General features: G+C 37.9%; 2 protein-coding genes across 7 annotated transcripts; both read right to left on the bottom strand.

The window, feature by feature from the left end:
* Positions 1-907: 907 nt before the first annotated feature.
* Positions 908-3,995, bottom strand: OTOR (otoraplin). Its single transcript, XM_019714647.3, has 4 exons — positions 3,835-3,995; positions 3,313-3,452; positions 2,307-2,417; positions 908-1,469 (listed from the first exon to the last, which is right to left on the bottom strand). Exons 1-4 carry the CDS (start codon positions 3,947-3,949, stop codon positions 1,446-1,448), a joined length of 390 nt encoding a protein of 129 aa, XP_019570206.2. The 5' UTR covers positions 3,950-3,995; the 3' UTR covers positions 908-1,445.
* A 6,442-nt stretch (positions 3,996-10,437) lies between these two features.
* Positions 10,438-20,280, bottom strand: SNRPB2 (small nuclear ribonucleoprotein polypeptide B2). 6 transcript variants are annotated; one of them, XM_088789272.1, is made up of 8 exons: positions 20,170-20,230; positions 19,348-19,354; positions 18,406-18,515; positions 17,831-18,003; positions 13,858-13,998; positions 13,048-13,098; positions 11,445-11,533; positions 10,438-10,980 (listed from the first exon to the last, which is right to left on the bottom strand). In XM_088789272.1, the coding sequence occupies exons 1-8, from the start codon at positions 20,213-20,215 to the stop codon at positions 10,821-10,823; spliced, it is 777 nt and encodes a 258-aa protein (XP_088645398.1). In that variant the 5' UTR covers positions 20,216-20,230; the 3' UTR covers positions 10,438-10,820. The 6 variants fall into 6 exon arrangements, with proteins under 6 accessions (XP_088645398.1, XP_088645397.1, XP_088645399.1 ...); XM_088789271.1 differs by lacking the exon at positions 19,348-19,354 and having other exon boundaries at positions 18,406-18,495; positions 20,144-20,280; XM_088789273.1 differs by lacking the exon at positions 19,348-19,354 and having other exon boundaries at positions 18,406-18,495; positions 20,140-20,230.
* Positions 20,281-22,483: the final 2,203 nt, after the last annotated feature.

Genomic DNA, 22,483 nt, shown 5'->3' with positions numbered 1-22,483 from the left:
TTGACACATGGGTAGGATAAATGCCTCTTACCTTAAAATTATGTTGTGAGCCCTAGATGTTGCCTGAAACCTTTTATGGAATAAAGTGAGATAGAAATAACAACGGGAACAAAACACTAGTGGGTGTGGGGTTTTCAGGCTTTTTTGTTGTTGTTTTGATATCATTTACTTGACTGAACTCCATAAAATGTGGCAAAAACATATTCACTCAAAGTCACAGTGGACACAGATAAAAAATGACCCTGGAGTCCAAGACTCCAACTTGTCCTAAATGTTCTCCTCTTCGTGCTTGTGAGACAACCAGACCACAGAAAACAGGAATGAACCCCGTTCCCATGCCTCCCCTCCGTGACTTTCTATATCCCAAGGTAAAAAATGTTTTTAAAAGTTTTGTAACTAAGATATTATGATTTTTTTTGAGTCTAGTACAGGCATTTTAATTACATATAAACAAACAAACAAAAAACTCATGACTATATCAAAAAGAATTACATTAATAAAACACAATCAAAGCAGATTTCCAGTTAAATATATAAAAACTTGTAGGTCTATTGGAACCATCAAAACTGCGTCCCCTCACTAGATTTTCTTGACACATCATCCTTGACTGGAGGAATTTGCACAGGAAGAGGAAGTTCAGAGTTGAGATAGAAGTAAAGAAAATAACCCATAGACTTTTCCCCCCATGTCCTTTGACTTGAAGCTTAAATAATATCCAGTGACAGCACATAAGGACAGCTATTTCATTTAAAATATTTCATAAACTGTCCTACCCCCACTATATACACACAAACTTATTTAAAATTTGGAGAGAGGTAAATTGATCATTTAGAGGGTAAAATTATTCAACTGAGATGATTTCTGAGACTTTTTTAAAGGAGAAATTTAAAAGCATAGCCCAAACATCTATGAGTCCAAACAGCTCTTTTATTTTTCCCTGACAGTTCACATCCCAAAGGCATCAAATATTAAAAGTAACAACAATTCTAGAATACTCCTTGATGATATAGCCCCTTTGGGTACATTATAACACTCCAATTAGCCAGAGAGACAAATAACTAGACAACATCATATCAAAAGTGAAGATGTGCCAAATTTATACAGGGAGCCAAAGAGCTGGCAAGAATTACTATTTAGAAATCGCTACAAATAACCCACCTTCTATATGCATCCCTGTATAGGAAAGCTGAAAAATAATTCTCTGCTTTCAATTCGCCCACTTGAGCCAATATCGCCCTGCTTAGGTGGTGGGACAACCAGGCCAACAGAAAAGGAGACTGAGTTGAAGCCCCTCCTTTACCTGCCACCTCCAGCCCCAACCCCACCCCTCCTGTAAGGTAACAAACCCTGGAAACAAAAGTCAGAAATTAGGGACATGTATTTTTTGCTTATTTTTACTTTTTCTTTATTTTTGGTGTTTTCTATCTGCAGACTTGTCTAATTTCTTACTCGCAAAAGAAGTCAATAGCCTAGAAAAAAACAAAAGCAAAAAGAGATTGAACTGAGCAGGCAGGGCCAGAAAACAAATGTAGTTTCTTTATTTAAAATCATATGTAATCAAAGGGAAATTTGGATTTAAAATAAGTAAAGGTTGAACCCCAAAGATTATGACATAATTATCACTCTAAGTAAAAAAATTACTTAAAATGAAGGTTCTCAAATATGCTTTTAATTGATGGTTATTTGACACATTCAAACTCAATGCTAAGAAGTGGTGACATGCGAGTCCCATTTGTGTAGGTTGGGAAATGTTTTGAAGTTATATAGCACAGCAATTATCTCCAGGAGAATAGCTTCAAAACAACCGCCTTATAAAGTAGCTCAAAGGGGATATTTTATTTCTGTCCTGGGTTTACAAGCCCCCAGGACACTGAAAAGAGTGTAATTTTTTTTCCCATACATAAGTGGAGTTTATCCACCCTAAAAGTAAGGCATTCAAAGATTTTTTTTCAGAAAGTTTTGATTTTATTAAATAGAAGTAGTAATTTTTCTTCCAGTCCAAATCTTTAGCAAATAAGTGTGTAACCACCATTAAGTGTCAGTTAATACTATTTTGTTTTTTTTCTTTGCGACATCGATCATTTTCATCTAAAACAAAACGGGGGCCAGTGAAGAAAGTTCAATATACTTCCAACATTGATAGTAGGTATACATGCTCTCCCAAACCTCACTGTCTCAGAAAAGTCACCGTTGGAAATTGGGGTCTTTGCTTGATTCATCTGATAAGTCACATGATGCATTTTAAACTCCAGCTTTACTTTACCCCAAGATCTGGGTCTTTCTCTGGCCATGTCTGAGACACTTACTGTGGTAGGGACCTCCTTGGTGGCTTCCTGGTACACATGTTGCTCCTCCACCAAGTAGCTGGGGAAATAACCCACTGTTCCCATCTCGTCGTCAGGGCGATTGCCATACACCTGAGGGCCCAGAAGCGCAACAGTCAAGGGAGAGCTGATTTGAGTCTGCTTCAGAAACCCTCAGGCGTCCCCTTTGCTGTTAGTGAAAGTCACATTACTGCCAGTGGCTCACTTTCCACTCTGAATTCGGGGAGGTCAGACCTAAATTTGAAGTTCACTTCCAGCAACTAAATCAACTCAGAGAAATTTTGTACCTGTTCTTTTGTGGCCCAGTCTTACTGGCCTCATTACATAGCATTGCATTATTTTATGCAATTTTGTGAACTGCTGAAATCTTTTTGGAACCATAAATAAAGTCAGTACATTTTTTAAAAAGTAAATAGACCCATGTATTTTAAAGGATTCATATTTCTCAGTTTTTTTAAATTTAAATGAACAAATACTTGAGGGAATTTAAGATTTAATTCTTCATTACTTGAGAATCTAGCTGTGAGGCTGCAGGTGAAGACAGTTAATCAATCAGTCCTGCCTCAGCCCTCCTCAGGGCCCACCCCTGCACGTTTTAACTAAAGAAAACAGAGTCTTTAAAGAAGGTGCTGAAATTTTCTTAAAAGTATTGAAATGTACACTGACTGCCAACATAAACGTTTCTACTTGGCAAGTCCGTTCAAACATTTTTGAGTAAGTTTCAAACACTTTGGGATGTTCAAGCTCCCAAGTATTTGACTACTTTTTCTTGCCAAAGCATCACAAAACCTACATTTGGTTTTGATATGAAATTTTCATTGTTTCTTCAAAATGCAGTAAAAGTAAATATACATGAATTTTTGCACTTGCATCTACAATCTCTACAGCTAGCTTTAAACATTAAAATGAGTTGAAGATAAGTAATAGAGAAAAAATTAAGAGCAACATATGTCAAAATGTGTGTATATTTTTGATAGTCTCATCTTACACTGCCAGCCCAAAATTCTCCAGCGTCATTTTCTTTTACCAGCTTTGAGTAAACATAGATCTGCTGCCCCTTTTTAACGTTAATGAATCTACAGTCTGGGGCATTATAATCTTCTTGAGCTCTGGCCAGAGAAATAGTATCTGGAAGAAAAAGGGAAAAAAAAACACACAAACAAACAACTTTGAATGACTACCTTTTAGGCGCTTGGATTTCAAAACAGTAAAAAGGCAAAGCAGATCAGAAAACTAGGAAATCAGAGTGACTAATACCTCCCCATTCACAACTTGTGTTCAGTTCAAGAAGAATGAGAAATCCAAAGCATTAAAGCTGCATCCAACAGAAATTTTAGCCAAGTGAATTCTTCATGGTAAGATTCCAAAGGTATAGACCAGGAGAAACAATGCCAATCACATACGCATTAGAGAAGATACATTTCAAAGAACAATTAGATTTCATGCTGTTAGTGGATAGCTTTTCAATTATTTAATAGAAAGATAATAAAAGGCATAGTAAAGTCCTTACAGACACACTCGTCATCTGCACACAGCTTCTTGGAAGCAAGTCTGTCCATAAATATTCCATGCACGGTACCTATAGCCACAAGACCTGGAAGGAAAAGTAACAAGAGTCTTGCCATCTTCCTTTTTGCTGTTTATACTATCACTCTTTGAGTGGAAGTGGAAACTGACTTCAGCGGTTCTTGTCTTTTATGTGAAAGCCAGACATCTGGGTAAATCCCCTTGGCCAATGGGAAGGTGCCTCTAGTTCCTCTGCTTTCATAACAGTTACTGGGCTCCAGCACAGAGAAATTGTATCTGGATTTATCATTTGATTTTCCAAAGAGACTCAAACTCTATGTCTTTTTTATACACAAATGATTTCCAAATGGTTCACCATTGTTGTAGCCACTTTAGCTGTGGCTTATTACATCAGCAATAAAGGGTATTATTGAAAGAACTATGAGAATTTTAAATCTTTAAGAAAAAATTTTAGTTCAACTCTCGTATTCTTTCAGCTTATGAGCAAAGATGTGCTAACTGTAGGAATCTGTTGAAAATGTGAGATCTATATCTTTAATACAAATGATTTGAATTTAAACAAATCCAGTTAAACATCTGGATTTATATAATAGATAAATAAAAGATGCTAAAGTTTACAAATCATTCATGATAGGATTCTCAGTAATCGTGTCTATCTTGGAGCAGATATGGATTGTAACACACTAGTTGTCACATTCAGATCCTAGTATTAATGGGTAAAGGAAGGGAGAGGTGGGTTAGAAAAAAATGGAACAATCTTTACTCCACTTCCTTTATCTGAGACTTTTGAAATTCAAGCTCAAAATGCTCAGGATCGTGGATGATAGGAGTAAAGTGAGAGGTTTGTGTGACCACCCCCACCCCCACCCCTTGCCCGCTTTTGGGGTCTTTCCCATGGAAAGTGCGGCACTGCTAGAATCCACCAAAGTTGAAGCACTAATACCTGGCTCCATGAATTCACCAAATATTTATCTACTATGTGCCAGACACTGTTCAATGCACTAGAAATATAGCAGTGAAATAAAAAAAAGACCCAGATCCCAAGGACTTACTTTCTATTAGGAAAGAAAGACAAAAAGTTGCTACTTTTTGTAGAGTGTTTGGGGCTGGTGTCTCTCTTATAAGGTCACCCCCACTGTTCCTGGCATAGAGTTCCCTGTCAGGATGCCCTGTCCAACTTGGTGGATGATGAGGTTTCAGAGCATTAACTCTTCCTTCCTCCCCTCAAATGAAATCACCTCACAAAATTAGGGCTAAACATTCAACTTACAAAATAATTTTTCGTAAAACAGTTTCTAAGGGATAGACTGGTAAAGCAAAATATACTTAAAGCATAATTTTTAAAAAAAATGTGTGTGTGTGTGTGTGTGTGTGTGTGTAAAATGAAGTTTTATTGTTTTGTTCATGTGTGGGCAGGGGGTATTATTTTCAGGGAGGATCTTTTATACAGCTCGCCCTGACGTGGGAGCTTGCTTAATTCATTATTTTCATCATAGATGAGGAAACTGAGGCCTAGCAAAGGCCAGAGCCACGGTTCTTACCTGCCCAATCTAAAGGTTGCCCTGGGGGATTGTGGTTCAGTGCTGTTTTCATTCATCTGCTGTCAAATTAGAATTGTGATTTTAAATCCTTTATTTTCTGCTTCACTTCAAGGAGAGGATGAATTGGAAATAATTTTGAAAGAATGCCAGTGCATTTTCCTTCCTGTAATCTAGGGGCCTAAGAGGATCTCTGGAAAAAGAAAAGCATTAATTTAATCTTTTTAATCCTGATGGGGCAGTTGCTTTGCTGTTATAGTCTCAAGCCAGCCCTCAACACAGGAGAGTTAAAAGACAATTGCCATTTCAGAGGCACTTTCAGAAATGGAGACTGCACAGACTCAGATTGCCACAGCATATACAGGCTCCCCAAAGCAAAGTGAAATGTTGAATGAAACCGCACCCAAGCTCCCACTACAACTCAGCAAAGTAAGGCTGATGCTAACATGAAGCCATTATTGGCTGTTTGAAGGTGGAGAAGATAAGAGATGTCAAGCCTTCTGAGCACATGTGTAGAGCATATAAAATATATTATATATGTTGGATTGAGGTTTGCAAAACAAGTTGTTTACTAGTAGGGACGTGAGCTAGGAATATGGCCACACATGTGTGAGACTGATAAGAGTGAAGTGAAAAATATGTTTTTGTGTGAAACTGAGAGTAACAAAATTGAGTGATAAACATATTCACCCAAGCAACTTCTGGTTATCACCTAAGAGGTAAACAAGTCAAAGGAAAAGAGGATAAAAGCAGAAATCCAGAGCAATGCCATGAGTGGTCTAAGTGGGCACTCCTGCTCAGACCCTCTGCAAGGTGCAAGCCACCATACTCCGGGACTCTCTGAAGTTCTCCCCTGCAAGACCCGCTCTCCTCAGACCCGTCATGGGCCCAGTCTTCTCTCCCGGACCAGGGACCTTCTTCATCTCGATTGACTCTGAGACTTGGTTCGTTATTAAATTCTATTCTGTATAACCTTCTGTGCTTACCAGAGCATTGGCCTCTGGAGGGACATTGGTTCCCAATTAAAGCTATGTTGGTCACTCTGTCTGAACCTGTATGCCAGGACTTTGTTCCCCACTTGTGTCATGAGTACCACACAGGGATGTAGGGCCCTGCCAAGGGGTTAATGTCCCCTTGGCTTTCAGAAAGACATTGAAATGTTAGCGACTGCCCTTCCAGGTGCTCGCAAAAGCACATCCTGGGCAGGTCCAGGATATCCTAGCATTTTGCAGTGGGCAAAAGCAGATGGACTCTAGAAACCTCTTTGTAACAAACTTTGTTTGCAAATAGGAACTTAAACTTGCAATAGTTCAGCAAGCAGTTGTGCTTGGCAGCTTTGCTCAAGACACTGCTAATCTGCAGAGAAGGGCTCTGTCCTGGGCTTGCTTACCTTCTTCCTTTGGATTTTCAGATGTATTCTCTGAGTCTTTTATCCCCAAAAGACATTTATTTTCCTTCCATTCCTAAATTAGCTTCTTTGTCTGGAGGTGTTGAAATGGAGGCTGTAACTTCCTTAGGGTCTAAAAAGAGGTCGAGCAAGTGGGAGGGGTGAAGCAGCCTCCTTGCCATTACCTACAAGGCCTTGCATGATCTGGACCCTCTGTCCCTCTGAAGTCACCTCCTGTCACTCTCTCCTTCACTCACTCTGTTCCAGCCATACTGGCTGCTGTCTTTTGAAATTGCTGAGCTCATTTCTACTTCGGGCAACTCTAAGCTGATTGCCTGGGATACTTTCCCTCTAGATACTGGCACTCACATCTCTGGCCAAGATTTGCATCTGGTCCACAGACAGACCAGTTTACCAGACCACTCCCTGCACTCCGTCAACCCAATCCATCCATCACATGACCATGGTATGCTGTCCTGGCACATGTATCACTATGGTGACATGTCTTGTTTACTTGGTAGTGTTTCGACCCCCAACACTATGATCAAAGCTCCACGAGGTGGGGATCTTGTCTATGTTGTCCATCACTATAACTAACACCCAGAAAAATACTCTGTACTCATAAATAGGTATTCATTGAACAAGTGCGTGATTCTCCTGAAATTTTATGCTTAAGTATATACATGGACATGGGCATTTTTCCCCCTGTGGAAAAGTCCCTAGATTTTATCAGATTTAAAAAGAAGCTCTTAACCCCCAAATTAAGACTCAATGACTAAATTGTTAGGACAGACTCAGGGGTCCTGCCACCAAAGCATGATCCCCAGACTAGCAACTTAGGCATCACTGAATAGAAAGGGCCTCTCAGACGACACGCCATACCAGCTAAATCTGTCTACATTTTATCAAGACACGCAAGTGATTCATATGAACAGTCAAGTCTGAGGGTGTTGCTTGAAGGCAAATAAAACAATTGTAGCCATGGTTCCACATTCTGTAGTAGGTCTTTGAAGGATACATTCTCAAAGGACAAAATGCTTATTAAATACCCAAACAGAAAATACTTTAAGCCTTAAAGTTTAAACTGGAGAAGAGAGCCTCTCACCAGTTTCCTTCTTTACACTACCCTCTATTTATCAATATACGGTCTTTGAAAAACATAATTTGAGATAATGATCTAATCATTGTCACCTCCTTATTAAAGGTAGAAATGTGCTTTGTGAGTTCTTTTTTTTTCTAGGCTTACATTGGAATCACCCAGGGAGCTTAAAAAATACTGATGACTGGATTTCGCCCCTAGAGATTGAAATTTAATATGGGGTGCAGATTAGGTATGGGTGTTTGAAAATGTTTCCCAGATGATGTTATTAATAACATGCAGCCAAAGTTGAAACTTAAATTCAAAGTTTAACCACTATATTAAATGGATAGCAACATCTGCTCCCTCCCAACACTCAACTCCCACTCATCCAGATGGCTAAGATAAAGGTCAGAAGATCCTAATTTGATCAAATCTTCAAAGTGTAGTCAGTAACTTTTTCCTTCCCTTTCCTCCCTCTTGAAGCCTTGCTTTCTAAAGTTTGGTTACATACAGGGAGATCTGAGCAAATAAGTAAATGCATTGAATAGAACTGGTAGAGAAGTTACAAATAAGGAGGAAGCCTAGAATAAACGTGCTGTTGAATTTGTTAGAAGTACTGTCGTAAATTCATCATTTTGTATAGATATGCCCAGATATGTAGGTATAGCTATCTCTATATTAAGATCATGAAAGGTAAGGACAGGCTGAGGAACTGACAGACTAAAAAGAAATGACAACTACATGCAACACATGAGCCTGGATTTGTTTCTTGGGCCCTTTCTGGGACATCAACAAAATTTGAATTGGATAATATAGGATTGTTACATCCTGATTTTGATAGTCGAATTGTAGTTACGTGGGCAACACACACTGTAGTATGAGTCAATGAGGAATCAGGTCAACGCATTCTCAAACGGTTCAGAAATGTTTATGGGAGCTCTGAGTACTATTTCGGCAATTTTTATATCAATTGGCGATTTTCCTAAAATAAAAAGCTTCCCAAAGTAATCAGATGTCACTCCACTGCTCAAAATCTTCTAACAGAACACACGTCCAGTTTTGTATATGAATGTTCATAGCTACTTTATTCATAAGTCCCAAATTGGAGAGAACCCAAATGCCCATCCACTGACAGAACAAACTGCTGGTACATGCAATAGAGATGAACCTCAAAAGCATTCTAAACAAGGGACAACTAGAGTGATAGAAGGCCGACCAGTGGGTGACTAATGTTGGAGATGGGGTGTGGTGGGGGGTGGTGGAGACTGACTACAAAGGAGCACAAAGGGAGCTTTGAGGGGTGATGGAATGCTCTACATCTTATGATTATTATATGACTGTATACAATTGCTAAAGCACATCAACTTGAACACTAAAATGGGTCAATTTTATTGTATGTAAATAACTCAATTTAAGAAATCATCTAATAGTTCCCCATTTCAGACTATAGGCAAATCCTTAAAAAGGCCTATGCAATCTCCTCCTATCCTCCTCATCCCCTTCACCTCACTCCAGCCATACCACATGACCTACTTCTCTCATCCAGCCACTCAAGGTGGGCTGGTCTGTGAAACATTTTCTGTTGTCAGACAAGCTAAGGACAGCCACTGAGAGTAAGCAGTTGGAAAATTTTATAGCAACTGGCATTGCTGTAACATGCAAGAGCATGGTCCTTTTTCTAGTAATTGACTGTTAAATTTTAAAAAGTAAATGAACTTGACAACTAGGTTAAAAATGTTATACTTAAGAGTCAGACTCTGAATGTGGCAGTTTTAGGAATAAAATTTTACTTTTCCCTCCATATGTATACACAAGAGTGATGTGATAATAATCTACATAAGTCTAACAGTCTGTCCATAGTATATAGTAAAACTTCTAAGTGATAAGGAAAAGTTTTGCTCAAGGAAATATTGAAACAGGAATATGAAAAATGATCAATGTCACTTTAATATGTACTATCTATGAAAAAATTGTCCACTTATGAAGATACCCATGGTTTTACTTCTCTGGAGAGGACTGAATCAATAGCCTTAGGTATAAATCAAGTGCTCAAGAAAATGAGCTTTAAAATATTTGTACACTGATGTTTAATAATTACAAAAAGGTAGCAAAATCAGGATTGGCAACCCTTTGTAATTCAGCCTATTAGTCTTAAAAAAGATTGTGGATTATAAAATCTTTTCCTTGGAGATCTTTTAATAAAGAGGTTAGATAACCATGCAGGTATTCCTTAGGAACAATCCTGCCATAAGAGAGTAAGAACATAAAATGTGAAGTTTGAAGACAGCACACCTTCTGTTTTCCCAAAAAACAGTAAGTAAGTTACTCCCAAATGGCCTTTATTCAACTAAACACTGAATGGAATGATTTGTGAGATGCCTATGACCAGCAAAATACTATGCTCATTTATTTGAAGAATGTGAAGATCAAATTTAGACACTTCCCAGGTCTCATTTTCTTCTAACATTCAGAGCAATCATTTTTACCATTAATATAAGACTCACTAAAAAACAAAATGAACTACAGGATGGCAGTCCACATGCATAAATAACATTATAGAAAATCTCATCAAGGGCTTGATCTAATTCTCCTTTGCTTTTATTAAAACGGTTCAGTGTTTTTCTACCATTAGCTGCTCCAAAATACTAGAAAAGCATCCTATTACAGTTTTATATACCTTAAGATGTGTTCCAGACTAATGTAAGTATTTGATGATAAGACAGTGGGCCAATAAATGAAGTATTATGTATAGAATACAAATAAAAGTTTATTGTACAAAATTAAGGCCTTCACATTTCATAGTTCACTAAGGCTAAAGGAAGAATAGGTAATTTTTTAAAAACCTGAACAAAAATTTCACTTTTACTTCCCCCACCCCCAACTATTAAAATGGCCTGACCAAATGTTACCAAAACAAACAGTATAAATAACACCAAGTCCTTTAAAGACAACTATCCCAAATGCTATTTCTTGGCATAGGTGATCTTCATGGCATGGGATGGTGTGATCTTAAATCCTTGTAAAGCATCCCTGGCAGCTCCAGCCTGTCCATCATTTTCAAATTCAACAAATGCAATGTCATGCCTCCCAGGTACCAAACGTACTTCCTTAAAACCAGGGAATCTATAAAGAAGAAAACGATTTATATATGTAAACAATTTATATATATGTAAATATATAAATGACATTAAATACATAAACGTCTATTCTGTTTAAATTTGTTAAGCAACTTCCTGATATTGGTCCAGGAAAAGTGTCATATCCTACCAAGAAACTTGAGTGGGATGAAGAGCCTAAAATGTAATTAATACCATTATAATAAAAATATATAAAAAATATAATTTAAAAAATTACAGAATTACAGGGATAATATAAGCTAATTATATTTTTGTCATTACATCAAATCTTTGTTTCCTGTCTTACTCATCGATTACAATTAATAATTCAAACATTCGAGGTAATTTAATGAACCTGAAAGGAATTACTGCTGTGTGACACACAAATGGATTCAATCCATTTGGAAGTGCTATTTGTCCTATCAGGTGGCTCTTGGAACAGACCTGTTTACAAAAAAAAAAAAAACTTACTGATTAAACAACATGGATAACATCATCTCATTAGTCTCTTCCGGTAAATTATTGAGGAATAAAATATAGTTTGGAGGGTAATCAGGGACCTATTAAAAAGAAAAAAGGCAAAGTTAGCTTGTAAGTATAAAAAGTACTGTAAACCATTTGGCTCTTACATTAAAATCTAAACTTGAGAGAGCTACATTCCAGTTTACTAAGGCTTATGAACTCTTATTGCATTAAACATTAAAGCTGAAAATGACACCAGAAAAATAAACATAAACCTAACAGTAACTAAGCAAAGCAGACATTCAAATCACATAATATAAATTTGGAAGATCATAAATCATACCAGTTTTTAAGTATTTAACAGAATTAAAAACAATATTTAAGTTTTAAGCACGTGGAGGTCAGTCGTAATTGGAGGATTTTGTCATCCGGATTAAATAACTGAAAGATCCCTAACAAAACTAGAGAGTCACTTCCCTTCAGCTGCTTACCCAAGTAATAACACCGATATTTTATTCTCTGCATTACTACTTATTACCTCCTAGCATTTAAGAAAGTTTAGAACCACTATGGTGACTTCTAATGTTTTCTGCAAGTAAATGAGCTATGCATAGCATCCAGTTACACGAGTAAGTAGAAATAAGCAGTTACTAGATATTAAATTATTTGATACCCTACCCTGAGATTATCAGGAAGGAGCTATAGGAAGATTGTCCTATATAAGGAAAAGCCTCCCTGTCTTTTGGCTAATTTCATGGAACATAAAGATGAAGTGTAAAGAACAACTTAAGTGAACAATTTAAGGCTTATAGAATTAAGTGTTGACATTTGTACACTGAACTGGAACTGCTCAAAGGGAAGTAGATAAGAAAATGCAAATAACTTGAAATCAGAGGAGCAAACACTCATAATGCAAGGAATTCTCTAAATAGATTAGGGGAGAGGGGTTATCACTTTGTGAGGGGTGTAAATGTCTATTACATTGTTTTGTACACCTGAAATTAATTATTAAAAAAAAATCCTGTCAGACCTTAGCATTCAAGGAAGCAAGCAGGAAACCATGAGTACACAAGTGAGGCTTTCTTTTTGAGGCCTTTCGCAAGGAGATCTGAGGAGTTTCTAATACATCTATATAAGAAGCCTTAAATGTATCTGTGCTGAGGAAGGAAGAGCAAGGTAACTCAAAAACAACTCGGTGAGTCTGTTAGAAAAGACGGTTTAGCGCTTCAGCTAACTAGAATGGAAGAGAGCCTGTCATCTGGCCAGTTTCCCCAAGCCATGTGTCTGCAAAGCCCTAAGCTACGTACTGTGTACTGTGAGAAAAACAAAAATGCTTGCTCTCAGGCCTCACAGTTTAAAATCTGTCATTATGATCCCCTCATTGATTCATTATGAAAAGTAAAGAATAAAGTCAGGTTTGGTTTTTCTCCTTCCTAAAAGAAATTAAAACATTTTTGAGTAAGTTTCTACATTAAAGTGTTACATAATTTAATGTTGTATTTTACAGATGGAATTATTTTCAGTTTTTGGAGACATGCAGGTTGTTGTATATTATTGTTATTGTTGTTGTATATTATTTCATGTTAAAGTACCACATGGAAAAAAATACTACCTGAGGATTTGGTGTAGCGTTTCCTTGGGTATTAGCTGAATTTGGTGTTCCCTACACAAAAGAAACAGAAAAACAGGTGAGATTTCCAAACCTTCTAAAAAAAAAGCATGTGTTTGTATTAATAATTATTGCATAAAAATAACATTGATTTAAACAGATTGCTTATTCCATTTAATTTTAATAATTTACAGCTTAGCTCTGACTCAAACATTCATATATTTAACTCGTCAAATATTTTTGAAAGGTCTACCCCTTAATTTTAAAGACTGTATCATAAAATTTAACCTGTAAGCTATAAAATTATGGAGAAATAACACAAGAAAAAAATCAAGGAGCAGTTTTTCAAGCATTATACTTAGTGAAACAGATTTCTAATCACTTTTAATCCAAAAGTAATTAGTTTATGGATAATTCCACTTTTATCTGGTATTTTAAATTAAATTTTGAATTTCTAAATTGTTTTTAAAAAGCAGTTCTGAGTGGAGTACTAATGATTAAAGATATCACAGCACTATTTATAGGCAGCAGAAATTGAGAAATAAGCCAACATATATTAACATATTCTGTGAATGAACTAAATGTCATACAAATTCAAATAAAACTGTTAAATATAAATCTGCATATGTAAAGATGTATCTTTTAATTTGTTGCTTAAATATAAACATTGGAATTTTAGAATTCCATCAGTCCAGCTTCTTAAAAATCCACGATTTAAACACATTATGTGCACCTCAAACATCCCTCAGGTGGAACACAGACATCCTATCAAATTTTTAACACCAAAAAAATATGAACTTTTGTCCATCTTACCTGACCAGGCTTTTTATTTGCAGTCATTGCTGTTTGTTCCACCGTTTTGGCTTTTTTCTTTTCTTTCTTCTTTTCTTTGTCAGCAAAAGTGCCACGCATTTTGGATATTATGTCAGAATCTGTTTTTGCATACTGGATTCGCTATTTTAATTATTTGAAAACAAGTTACTTTTCATTACGGTGAAGGTTGTTTACGCTAGTTATTAATATTCCAAATTTCATTAGCCAAATACAGTACAAGACAATTTAAAACCCATCCCTAAGAAAACTGTCAAATATACTGAGTGCCAAGTGAAAATAAATTGTGGTCTATGATTCACAACTTAGACAAAGTTAGAATCAACTCTGTATTAGAGAAAAACCATAGATTTTCATATGAGTAAAAGAGGACTGCGAAATAGCTCCACCACTGCTTCTCTTCATTTAATAAAAGAATGGAGAAAACTGAATTGGAAAGTTACCTATCCCTCAGCAGGGACGCTCACTAGAAGAGCCAAGATGTGTCAATCAGCTGTGAAATGTGTCATCTGGAATTTTTTACTTCCAAAGTTAAAGTACCAAAGATTGGGAATGACTTTCTTTTGAAATCTAATCTACTATTCTTAAATGAAATGACGAATAGTGGCATCAACTTAAACTTAAAATGCTTTGAAAGGAAACAAAAAGATGGCATCACAACTTGCGCAACCAGGCCACTTTCTCATTCTTACTAGGCCACAACCAGCAGAACAGTATGCACGAATGAGACAACAAGCAAGCGTTGAAAAACATTGGTTTAGGACAGTGTTTCATAAACTAGAACGTGCATTCCAAATCCCTGGAGAGTCTGTAAAAGGGCAGATTCCAATGCACTGGTCTGGGTGAGGTCTGAGATTCTGCACTTCTAGTAAGTACAAGGGGATTATAGTGAGAACTACCAGTATGGGTGCCACTTTGAGTAGTACGGTCCTGGCCTGAAGCATTGCACAGAGCTTAAGTCAACACAACTATATCAAACTGTTTTGTATGAGTTAAACTGTTATCTGTGGTGTGCAAACCACAACTTCCATTTCAAGAGAATGTTCTTTACCCTGGATCCCAAAGAGCTGAAACTCCATCTCTGATCACATCAAAACACAACAATCCTATAAATTACTATTTAACATTGCCTTGTATAGCAAGAATTTGATCTGAAGGAAACAAGTAACATTTTAAAGTAGTGTGGTTCCAAAGCAGGGGATTTTTTCTTCCCTTTTATTTCAGCTCGAGATGAATGTACTGGGAAAACAGGAAGGGAGTAGGCCCAGCAGCACACTTGAGTACCCCAGGTGTCCTGTCCTCTCGCTGGTCTGGGCTGCTGTATTAGAACAGCTCTGAGTGTATTTATTATCCCTGCAAGCAACTCAGTTAGTCTTAGGCTTCATCATCTAACCAAAGATGTAGGCTGACAGCTTAGACTAACTCTGACTTGGTCCCAAGGATTCCCTCCCAACTCCTCTGGGTCTTCAACTTTCTCCCTGACTCAAATAGATCTTGGGTAACCGTGTGTCTGTCCTTAGGACAATCACCTGTGAAAATCTCTGATCTCAGCCGTCGCTTTTAGCTGGCTGGTCTAGACCAGTAATTCTCAACCAGAGGTGATTTTGCCCACCAGGGGACACTTAGCACTGTTGACTGGAGACATCGTTGGGTGGCATGCTACTGGCTCGTAGTGGGCAGCGGCCAGGAAGGCTGTTAAATACTCTATATGAAAAGACAGACGCCCACAACAAAAAGTTATTCAATTCAAAATGTCAAAAGTGCCAGTGTTGCAAAACTCTGACCTAGACTAAATACTGGTAAGGGATAAAAGTCTGCCCACAGGTTAGAGAAGGGGCAAGATTTACATTTAAGCCAAATATTTCATGACACAAGCCCTTAGGAAGATGGTTCTATTTCACTGAGGTACTCTTGGCATTAAATAACCAAGTGTCCTTGAATCATAGAGAATTTTGATCTAAGTTACAGCAAATTTTGTTCACTTCTGATTTGGTATGTTGGAATGAAAACAGAAGAGCAACTGTAAGCGCCTGAACAAACACAAACAAGACAGCTCAAAGGAGGTTCTTCTCCCTCTTCCAGGATGCTGCGATCTGGCAGATATCTGCTACCTTCCTGAAGGCCGAGCATGGACCTTCTAAAATACCTTTAATATAAGATCAGTCTAATGGAATTTCTCCATTGATTTAAAATAATTAGCTGGCAAGGTGAAGCCATTGCCAGCCACAGCAAATAATTTCCAGCTTTCCTGCATCTGAGTAACAGGCACATGCAAACTTGTCATCTCAACTCAGTAAAACAGCCCTGAACGAAAAAATTGCTCCTTCATACTACTAAGAAAGACAAGCTGATTTCAGGAAATACCAACTTATTGAAAACAGGGTATGTAGGCACAATTCCATAGTTTTCTGGGATGGGCCTTTCCCCTTTCCACACAGATGGTGCCCAGTCAGGTGGGAAATGATGGGAAAAGGAGAGTTGGATACAGGATGAGACAAAAACCTGCTGTACTAACAGACAAAAAGTGCACAGTCCTGAATTAAACATGCAGTATAGATCCTCAAACTACTGACCACAACCAGCACTATCTGTTTTTGTAAATTAGATCTTTAGGGAACAAAGTCACATCCATTCATTTGCAGAGCACCTATGGCTGATTTTCCTGCCAAAAAGAAGGAATTAAGTAGTTGCAACATAAATCAGCTGGCTCAGAAAGCCTAAAATATTTACTGTCTGGTCCTTTATAGTGTGCTGACTCCTGGTTTAGGGAAAAAATCATAATGCTCAGTGTTAGATTAGCTTTTAAATCCTGATGCTGCCATTTGTTATATTACTGTAATCTAGATAAGCAATTAGCCTTTCTGGGCCTGATTCTTCATTTGTAAAATAAAGGGATTAGAGCAGTGTACTACAGACTATGGGCTAAATCCAGCACATGGCCTGTTTCTGTATAGGCTATGAGTGAACAATTTTTTTTATACACAAAATATGCAACAGAAACCGTATGTGGCCCACAAAGCCTAAAATATTTATTATCTGGTCTTTTATAGTTTTTGCTGACCTCAATTATACCAAAAACAGTCAGGCTGCTTACATTTTATAGGTGGTAAAACTGAACACGGGAACGAAGCCAATTAATGGCAGAACCAGAATGAGGAGCCGGGTCCTTGAAACTCTGGGCCTTGGATCTTTCCCCAACACTCCTTCCCTTACATTCCAGGTCCAGAAGAGAACAGCTTTGGAATCCACACTGAAGGTCCTGTTACTCACTCACACATGCAGAACGCCTTGCTTTACACTCGTCTCCACCCTGATCCAATCTTCTACCATCTCTGACTTAGACTAGGAGCCTCCTAATTGAGTTCCCTACTTCCTTCTGGCCCTCCCACAATAAAATCTTTTTCCAGCAGCTAAACGTGAATCTCACGATGTCTTCCTGAGTTTAAAACTTTCCATGTGTAACTATTTTATTTCCTTTCATTGTTATTCATTAATAAAGCCTCTCAATTTAAATCTATGAATATTCCTTATAACATTGCTTTATCTAGACTGCATAGCTTCTGATATGTATATTACACAGTGGAATTTTCTGAAACTTCAGATTTCCTCTCTAACCCATGGCTTTTGTGGTGCTGTTTTGTAAGTTTACGAACAGAAGTTTCTTTTTAATCTTCTGACTTATTGTTAATTCCTAATTATTTTGAGATAAGAATATTGCCTATACTGCCACTCTTTTTTAAATATTCGGTATCTCAATGTTTTTGCCCATTTGAACTGTCATAAATTAATAAGTGAATTATAAACTCTACTACTGTTCCTATAAAAACAGATAATTAAACCCAAATTCTCTCTAACTCTTAACAGCAGAAAGCAATAGCCATAGATTTCTAAACATATACTTGAAACTATTATACCACTAATAGAGAGTAAAGCCAAAATAATAAGATCAACCTACCATTGGTTTACCATAAAATGGAAATCCCTGCAACTGTCTCAGGGCATTCGTGGATGAGCCCAGTTCTTTAAATATAACAAAGGCTTGTCCCCTCATCTTCATGGTCTTTAAAGCCACAATATCTACCACGTGGCCAAATTGAGAAAACAGGGCATACAGGGATCGCTTCAATTCTGTGCAAAAGTAGAAAGGAAACAAGTTATTTGTGAATGAAACAAAGACAAAATCCTTCATAAAATGACACCTTGAGTGCCCCCTGCCTCCACTATTCACTCTTTTATTTATATAAAGTTACAAAGTTTAATAACATCATACTATTCCCATTGGCTATCCAATTTTAAAAAGTTATTTGTAACCGTTGTATCTATGACTAAAATCATATTCAATACATTTTCAGCCCACATCTATTTTATTTTTAAAAAGCCTTAAAATTCTCACCCCAAAAGAGAAACCATTGTTTCAGGCACTGAGAAAGATGACTGACTAGATGAGAAGTTTCGAAGTAGTACAATTTTTAAGACAGTAGTAATTAAACACACTTCGGTTGTTAACCAATATATCTAAAAAGCACTTACCTTCTTTTTTAATTTTGTCATTCATATTGTTGATATAAATTGTATGATTTGGTCGGATATCCATGTTTTGGGTTAAACTGTTCAAACAGCCTAAAGAGACAGTAAATATTCTGTTATGAATAGGGAAGATTATTAACCTAAACTCTAGTGTGGCATTAGGATACAATACAAGGGGGTTTATTAACTTTGGTTCTCTTTCAATCCCAAATGTCAGAGAATACCACTTTGGAAGGGTCTTTAAAACCTCACCAACACTTTGCTAGCCCTCCTTTTTAAACCAAAGGAGAACAGTTCTCAAGCTCAAAACCTGGTAGAGCACTACTACCTAGCCAGATTTCAATAACATTATTTTATTTAATACATTCATTTTTATACTTATCTTTCACTTACAACTGACAGTGTTTGTTTAACTACTTATAACTTTTCTAAGCAAATTATTAAAAATTAAGTAGATCTGAAGAAAAATGAAAAAGAAACTTAGCAAATGTATATCCAGTAAAAATCACTAAGTTAGAACATTAATGAAGTTTGCCAAGAACTACCTCATGGGTACACTTATAAAGCACTTTCATATCTATTACTTCATTAATACACACCATCACTATCTGTCCCAACTCCAAAGTTACCTCTAACCAGCCTGAGAGAATAGAGCGCAGAGAGAGCAGCACGGCATGGTTAAGAGCTCAGATTCTACTACCAGCCAGATCTGAATTCAAATCCTATCTATGCGTCTAACTAGCTGCTCGACTGAGGGCAAGTTCCTTAATCTCTCAGGTTCACAGCTGTAAAATGTGGATGGTAACAGCCTTTACCCAGTAGAACTCAGAAGACTAAATGAGACAAAGATCTAGCACAGTTCTTGCATGGACAGCAAGAACTTAAAGTGATGTTATTAAAGGTTAAGGGCCTTGTCTAAGGTCACATAGCTAATAAGCAGCAGACCTGAGAACTCAGCTCTTGTCTTCTGGTCTCTTGCACTTTTCTTTCACATTCACCTCACGATTTCATTTTTACATTGTTTTTGGTTGCAAATTATGACCTTGACTTCCTTGGACGCCCCACAAATTCCTTAACTTCACAACTACACCCATTGTATGTGAACTGCAAAGGACGACTGACAAGGGGAAAGTCTGTACTTGTATAGGTAATAGGTGAAATGTATGGCTTCCCAGAAACTTGCGACCCCCTAAACTTAAACCTGGAGGGCTAGAACGGCCGAGCCCACCACGAAAAGGAAGTGATAGAGATCAAACTGAAGGCAGACAGAACAGAAGGCAGACTCTTGCACTATATCTCGTGCGAAGTTTGATGGTGGCCTGGGCTAGTGAGGGGGCAACGGAAGTCGCTTCCCAATGCGAAAGGCAACCGAAAGCCCAAACCAAGCTGTAAATTAGCATAAGCGAAGGGACAATTAAAATTATCTTTCACTCCGTACGCGGGAGCCTCCCATCTCTCCAGCCATAGGCACATTCGCCCAAAGCCCCAGCCCGAAGCCCAAGAAAGCAGCCACGGCTCCCAGCACCAACCCGCCCCAGTAAAGAGGCTCTCACGTGAGGGGGCCTCGCCGGACCAACGCGGCAGGCTCTATTCCCCCCTCGCACACCAGCTAAGCCTTCCGCGAACCCTGGGCCGGACGCGTACGGTTCCCACCAGGCCGCCTCGTCCACTCCCTGCTGGGCCCGCCGCAACCTGCAGCACCGAGAACCGACACAGCAAGGGAGAGCGCGCTCACACTCACCTGAGGCCAGCGCGCGGCCAGTAAGCACACAAAGCCGGAAACGGAGCCAGAAGCCGGAAGTAACGCTACCATGCGCCTCAATCGAGCGCCGATAAATCGAGAAGCAGAATTAATCGATGCCCCGCGGCCACGACCAGGAATCTCTGCGCATGCGCATATCTGGTGGGCGGGGAGAAAAGGTGGAAAGATGGAATGGGGGAAGGGGAGCGGTCTCGTGGGAACTGTGTGGAATGGAACGAATGCTGGGACTGTGGCGTGAAGAGATAGGGGAGGGCATTGATTTATTTACACCACCACGACTTTGAGCGGTTTTACCCCACACAAAAGTACCTTCCATCTTTCCAATTCTTACATAGTTTTACAGGCTCAGCCCCTCTATACTCACTACTTGTGCAGGTGCCCCAGTTTCGCCCTTCTCTGGGCTCTGGCTGGCCCCAGTTTAACATCACATTCAGGGCAGCCCGTACCCATACAAGTCTCCTTTGATTCCTGGGACTCCAGGGAAACTCTCTAACACTACTGATGAGCTTGAATCCAAGAGGCAGCTCAGTTTGAGGCCCCAAAGCGGAGGGAGGGTACTTGAGTGAACAAAACTGACAAAAATCCCCACCCTCAAGAAGCTTACATTATTTTCAAGATGTTGCAACTTTACGTGATCTTTTAAAATAAAAATCCCCATCTTATAAGACCACCTGTTTGGCCCCTTCATCCATATGTCCAAGTCATAGTCAGCATTTAGAAATAACATTTATAAATTACTTTGATATCTCTGTAAGGCTCTCTCACCTCATAAGGCAACTACATTTGACCAATAATCAAACACCTATAAGATCATCGGCCTAAACTCACTCAAAAAAAAACACCCCATTAATTTCCTGTCATTCTTCCCACCCTCTCACCTCCTCACAAAATGCCTAGATTGTTCTAGGGTAATATAAATTGTTGGTGTTTAGGCCAAGCTGAATGGGAATTCCAAAAAATACATGTATTCATTCATCCATTCATCAAATGTATGTAAAGCAGCATCTAAAATGGTTGTTATGAGCCAAGGGGAATCCAATCTTGCTTCTTTCCCTTAAGTAATCTTTTTGAGCCTCAATTTCCTCTTCTGTAAACCAGGATCATAACACCGTATTTCCCAGAAAATAAGACCTAGCCGGACAATCCGCTCTAATGCGTCTTTTGGAGCAAAAATTACTAATAGACCTGGTATTATATTATATTGTATTGTATTATATTATATTATATTATATTATATTATAGACTAGGTCTTATAGTAAAATAAGACCGGGTTTTATATTAATTTTTGCTCCAAAAGACGCATTAGAGCTGATTGTCTGGGTAGGTCTTATTTTCGGGGAAATGCGGTTGTACCTCCTTTTAGTGTTACTGTGAGGATTAAGTGAGCTAAGTGTAAAGCGATTAAACACAAAATAAATGGTTTATAAATGTTATTTCTAAGTGCTGGCTATGACTTGGACATATGAATGAAAGGGCCAAATAGGTTGGTCTTATAACATGGGAATTTTTATTTTAAAAGATCACCTAAAGTTGCAACATCTTGAAAATAATGTAAGCTTCTTGAGGGTGGGGATTTTTGCCAGTTTTGTTCACTCAAGTACCCTCAGTAACTAGAAAAGTGGCTGATAATAAATATGTATTGAATGAATGAATGAAGCTTCATGGAAAAATTAGACAATACTAAACCTATCAAGATGCACACAAGTGTAGGAAATAATGTTAAACAACCACAGAAAAGTATTATTTTATTATACAGATATGAAAATTAGAAGACATGTCAATACTTCTGTCTCAGTTAAGGAATTATGAAAAATATGAAAAGAATATGCTTAGTACATTAAAGGAAACATAAACTAAATAAAATACAATTTCTGAATAACAAAGGACAAGCTACTCTGATCATTAATATGGGCATCTGAACAATGAATTCTATTTAATGATAATGAAGATGGGTAAACTATTTTTCTGAAAAATAAGCTATAACCTAACTGATTATGCAAGTCATTCTGGCCAAGAGTGTATCATAACTATTAAGAGAAGATAAGGTGGGACTTTGCAAAGATACTCTACCTGGAAAGAAAAAAAATCATAGGAAACAGAGATTTAAAAACAGACTACACACTGTGATCTATTAACAACTGAAAAATGGCTACTATAAATTACACTATGAGAAGAAAATCATGTAATGCCAACTCAGTGGCAACTTCTGTATGCTCTTCCCCAGGTTCTTCTAAACAGCCAGTGCATCTTCCCGTCCTTGGGCAGTTGCTCTGGGTTTCCCAATGACCTGTTAATGGTCCCCAATGATTTCCTGAATGA

Source organism: Rhinolophus sinicus, chromosome 13 (genome assembly GCF_057876585.1).
Source record: "Rhinolophus sinicus isolate RSI-liver-muscle chromosome 13, RSI-T2T, whole genome shotgun sequence".
Taxonomy (NCBI): Eukaryota; Metazoa; Chordata; class Mammalia; order Chiroptera; family Rhinolophidae; genus Rhinolophus; species Rhinolophus sinicus.
This window is presented reverse-complemented; position numbering and strand designations above follow the sequence as displayed.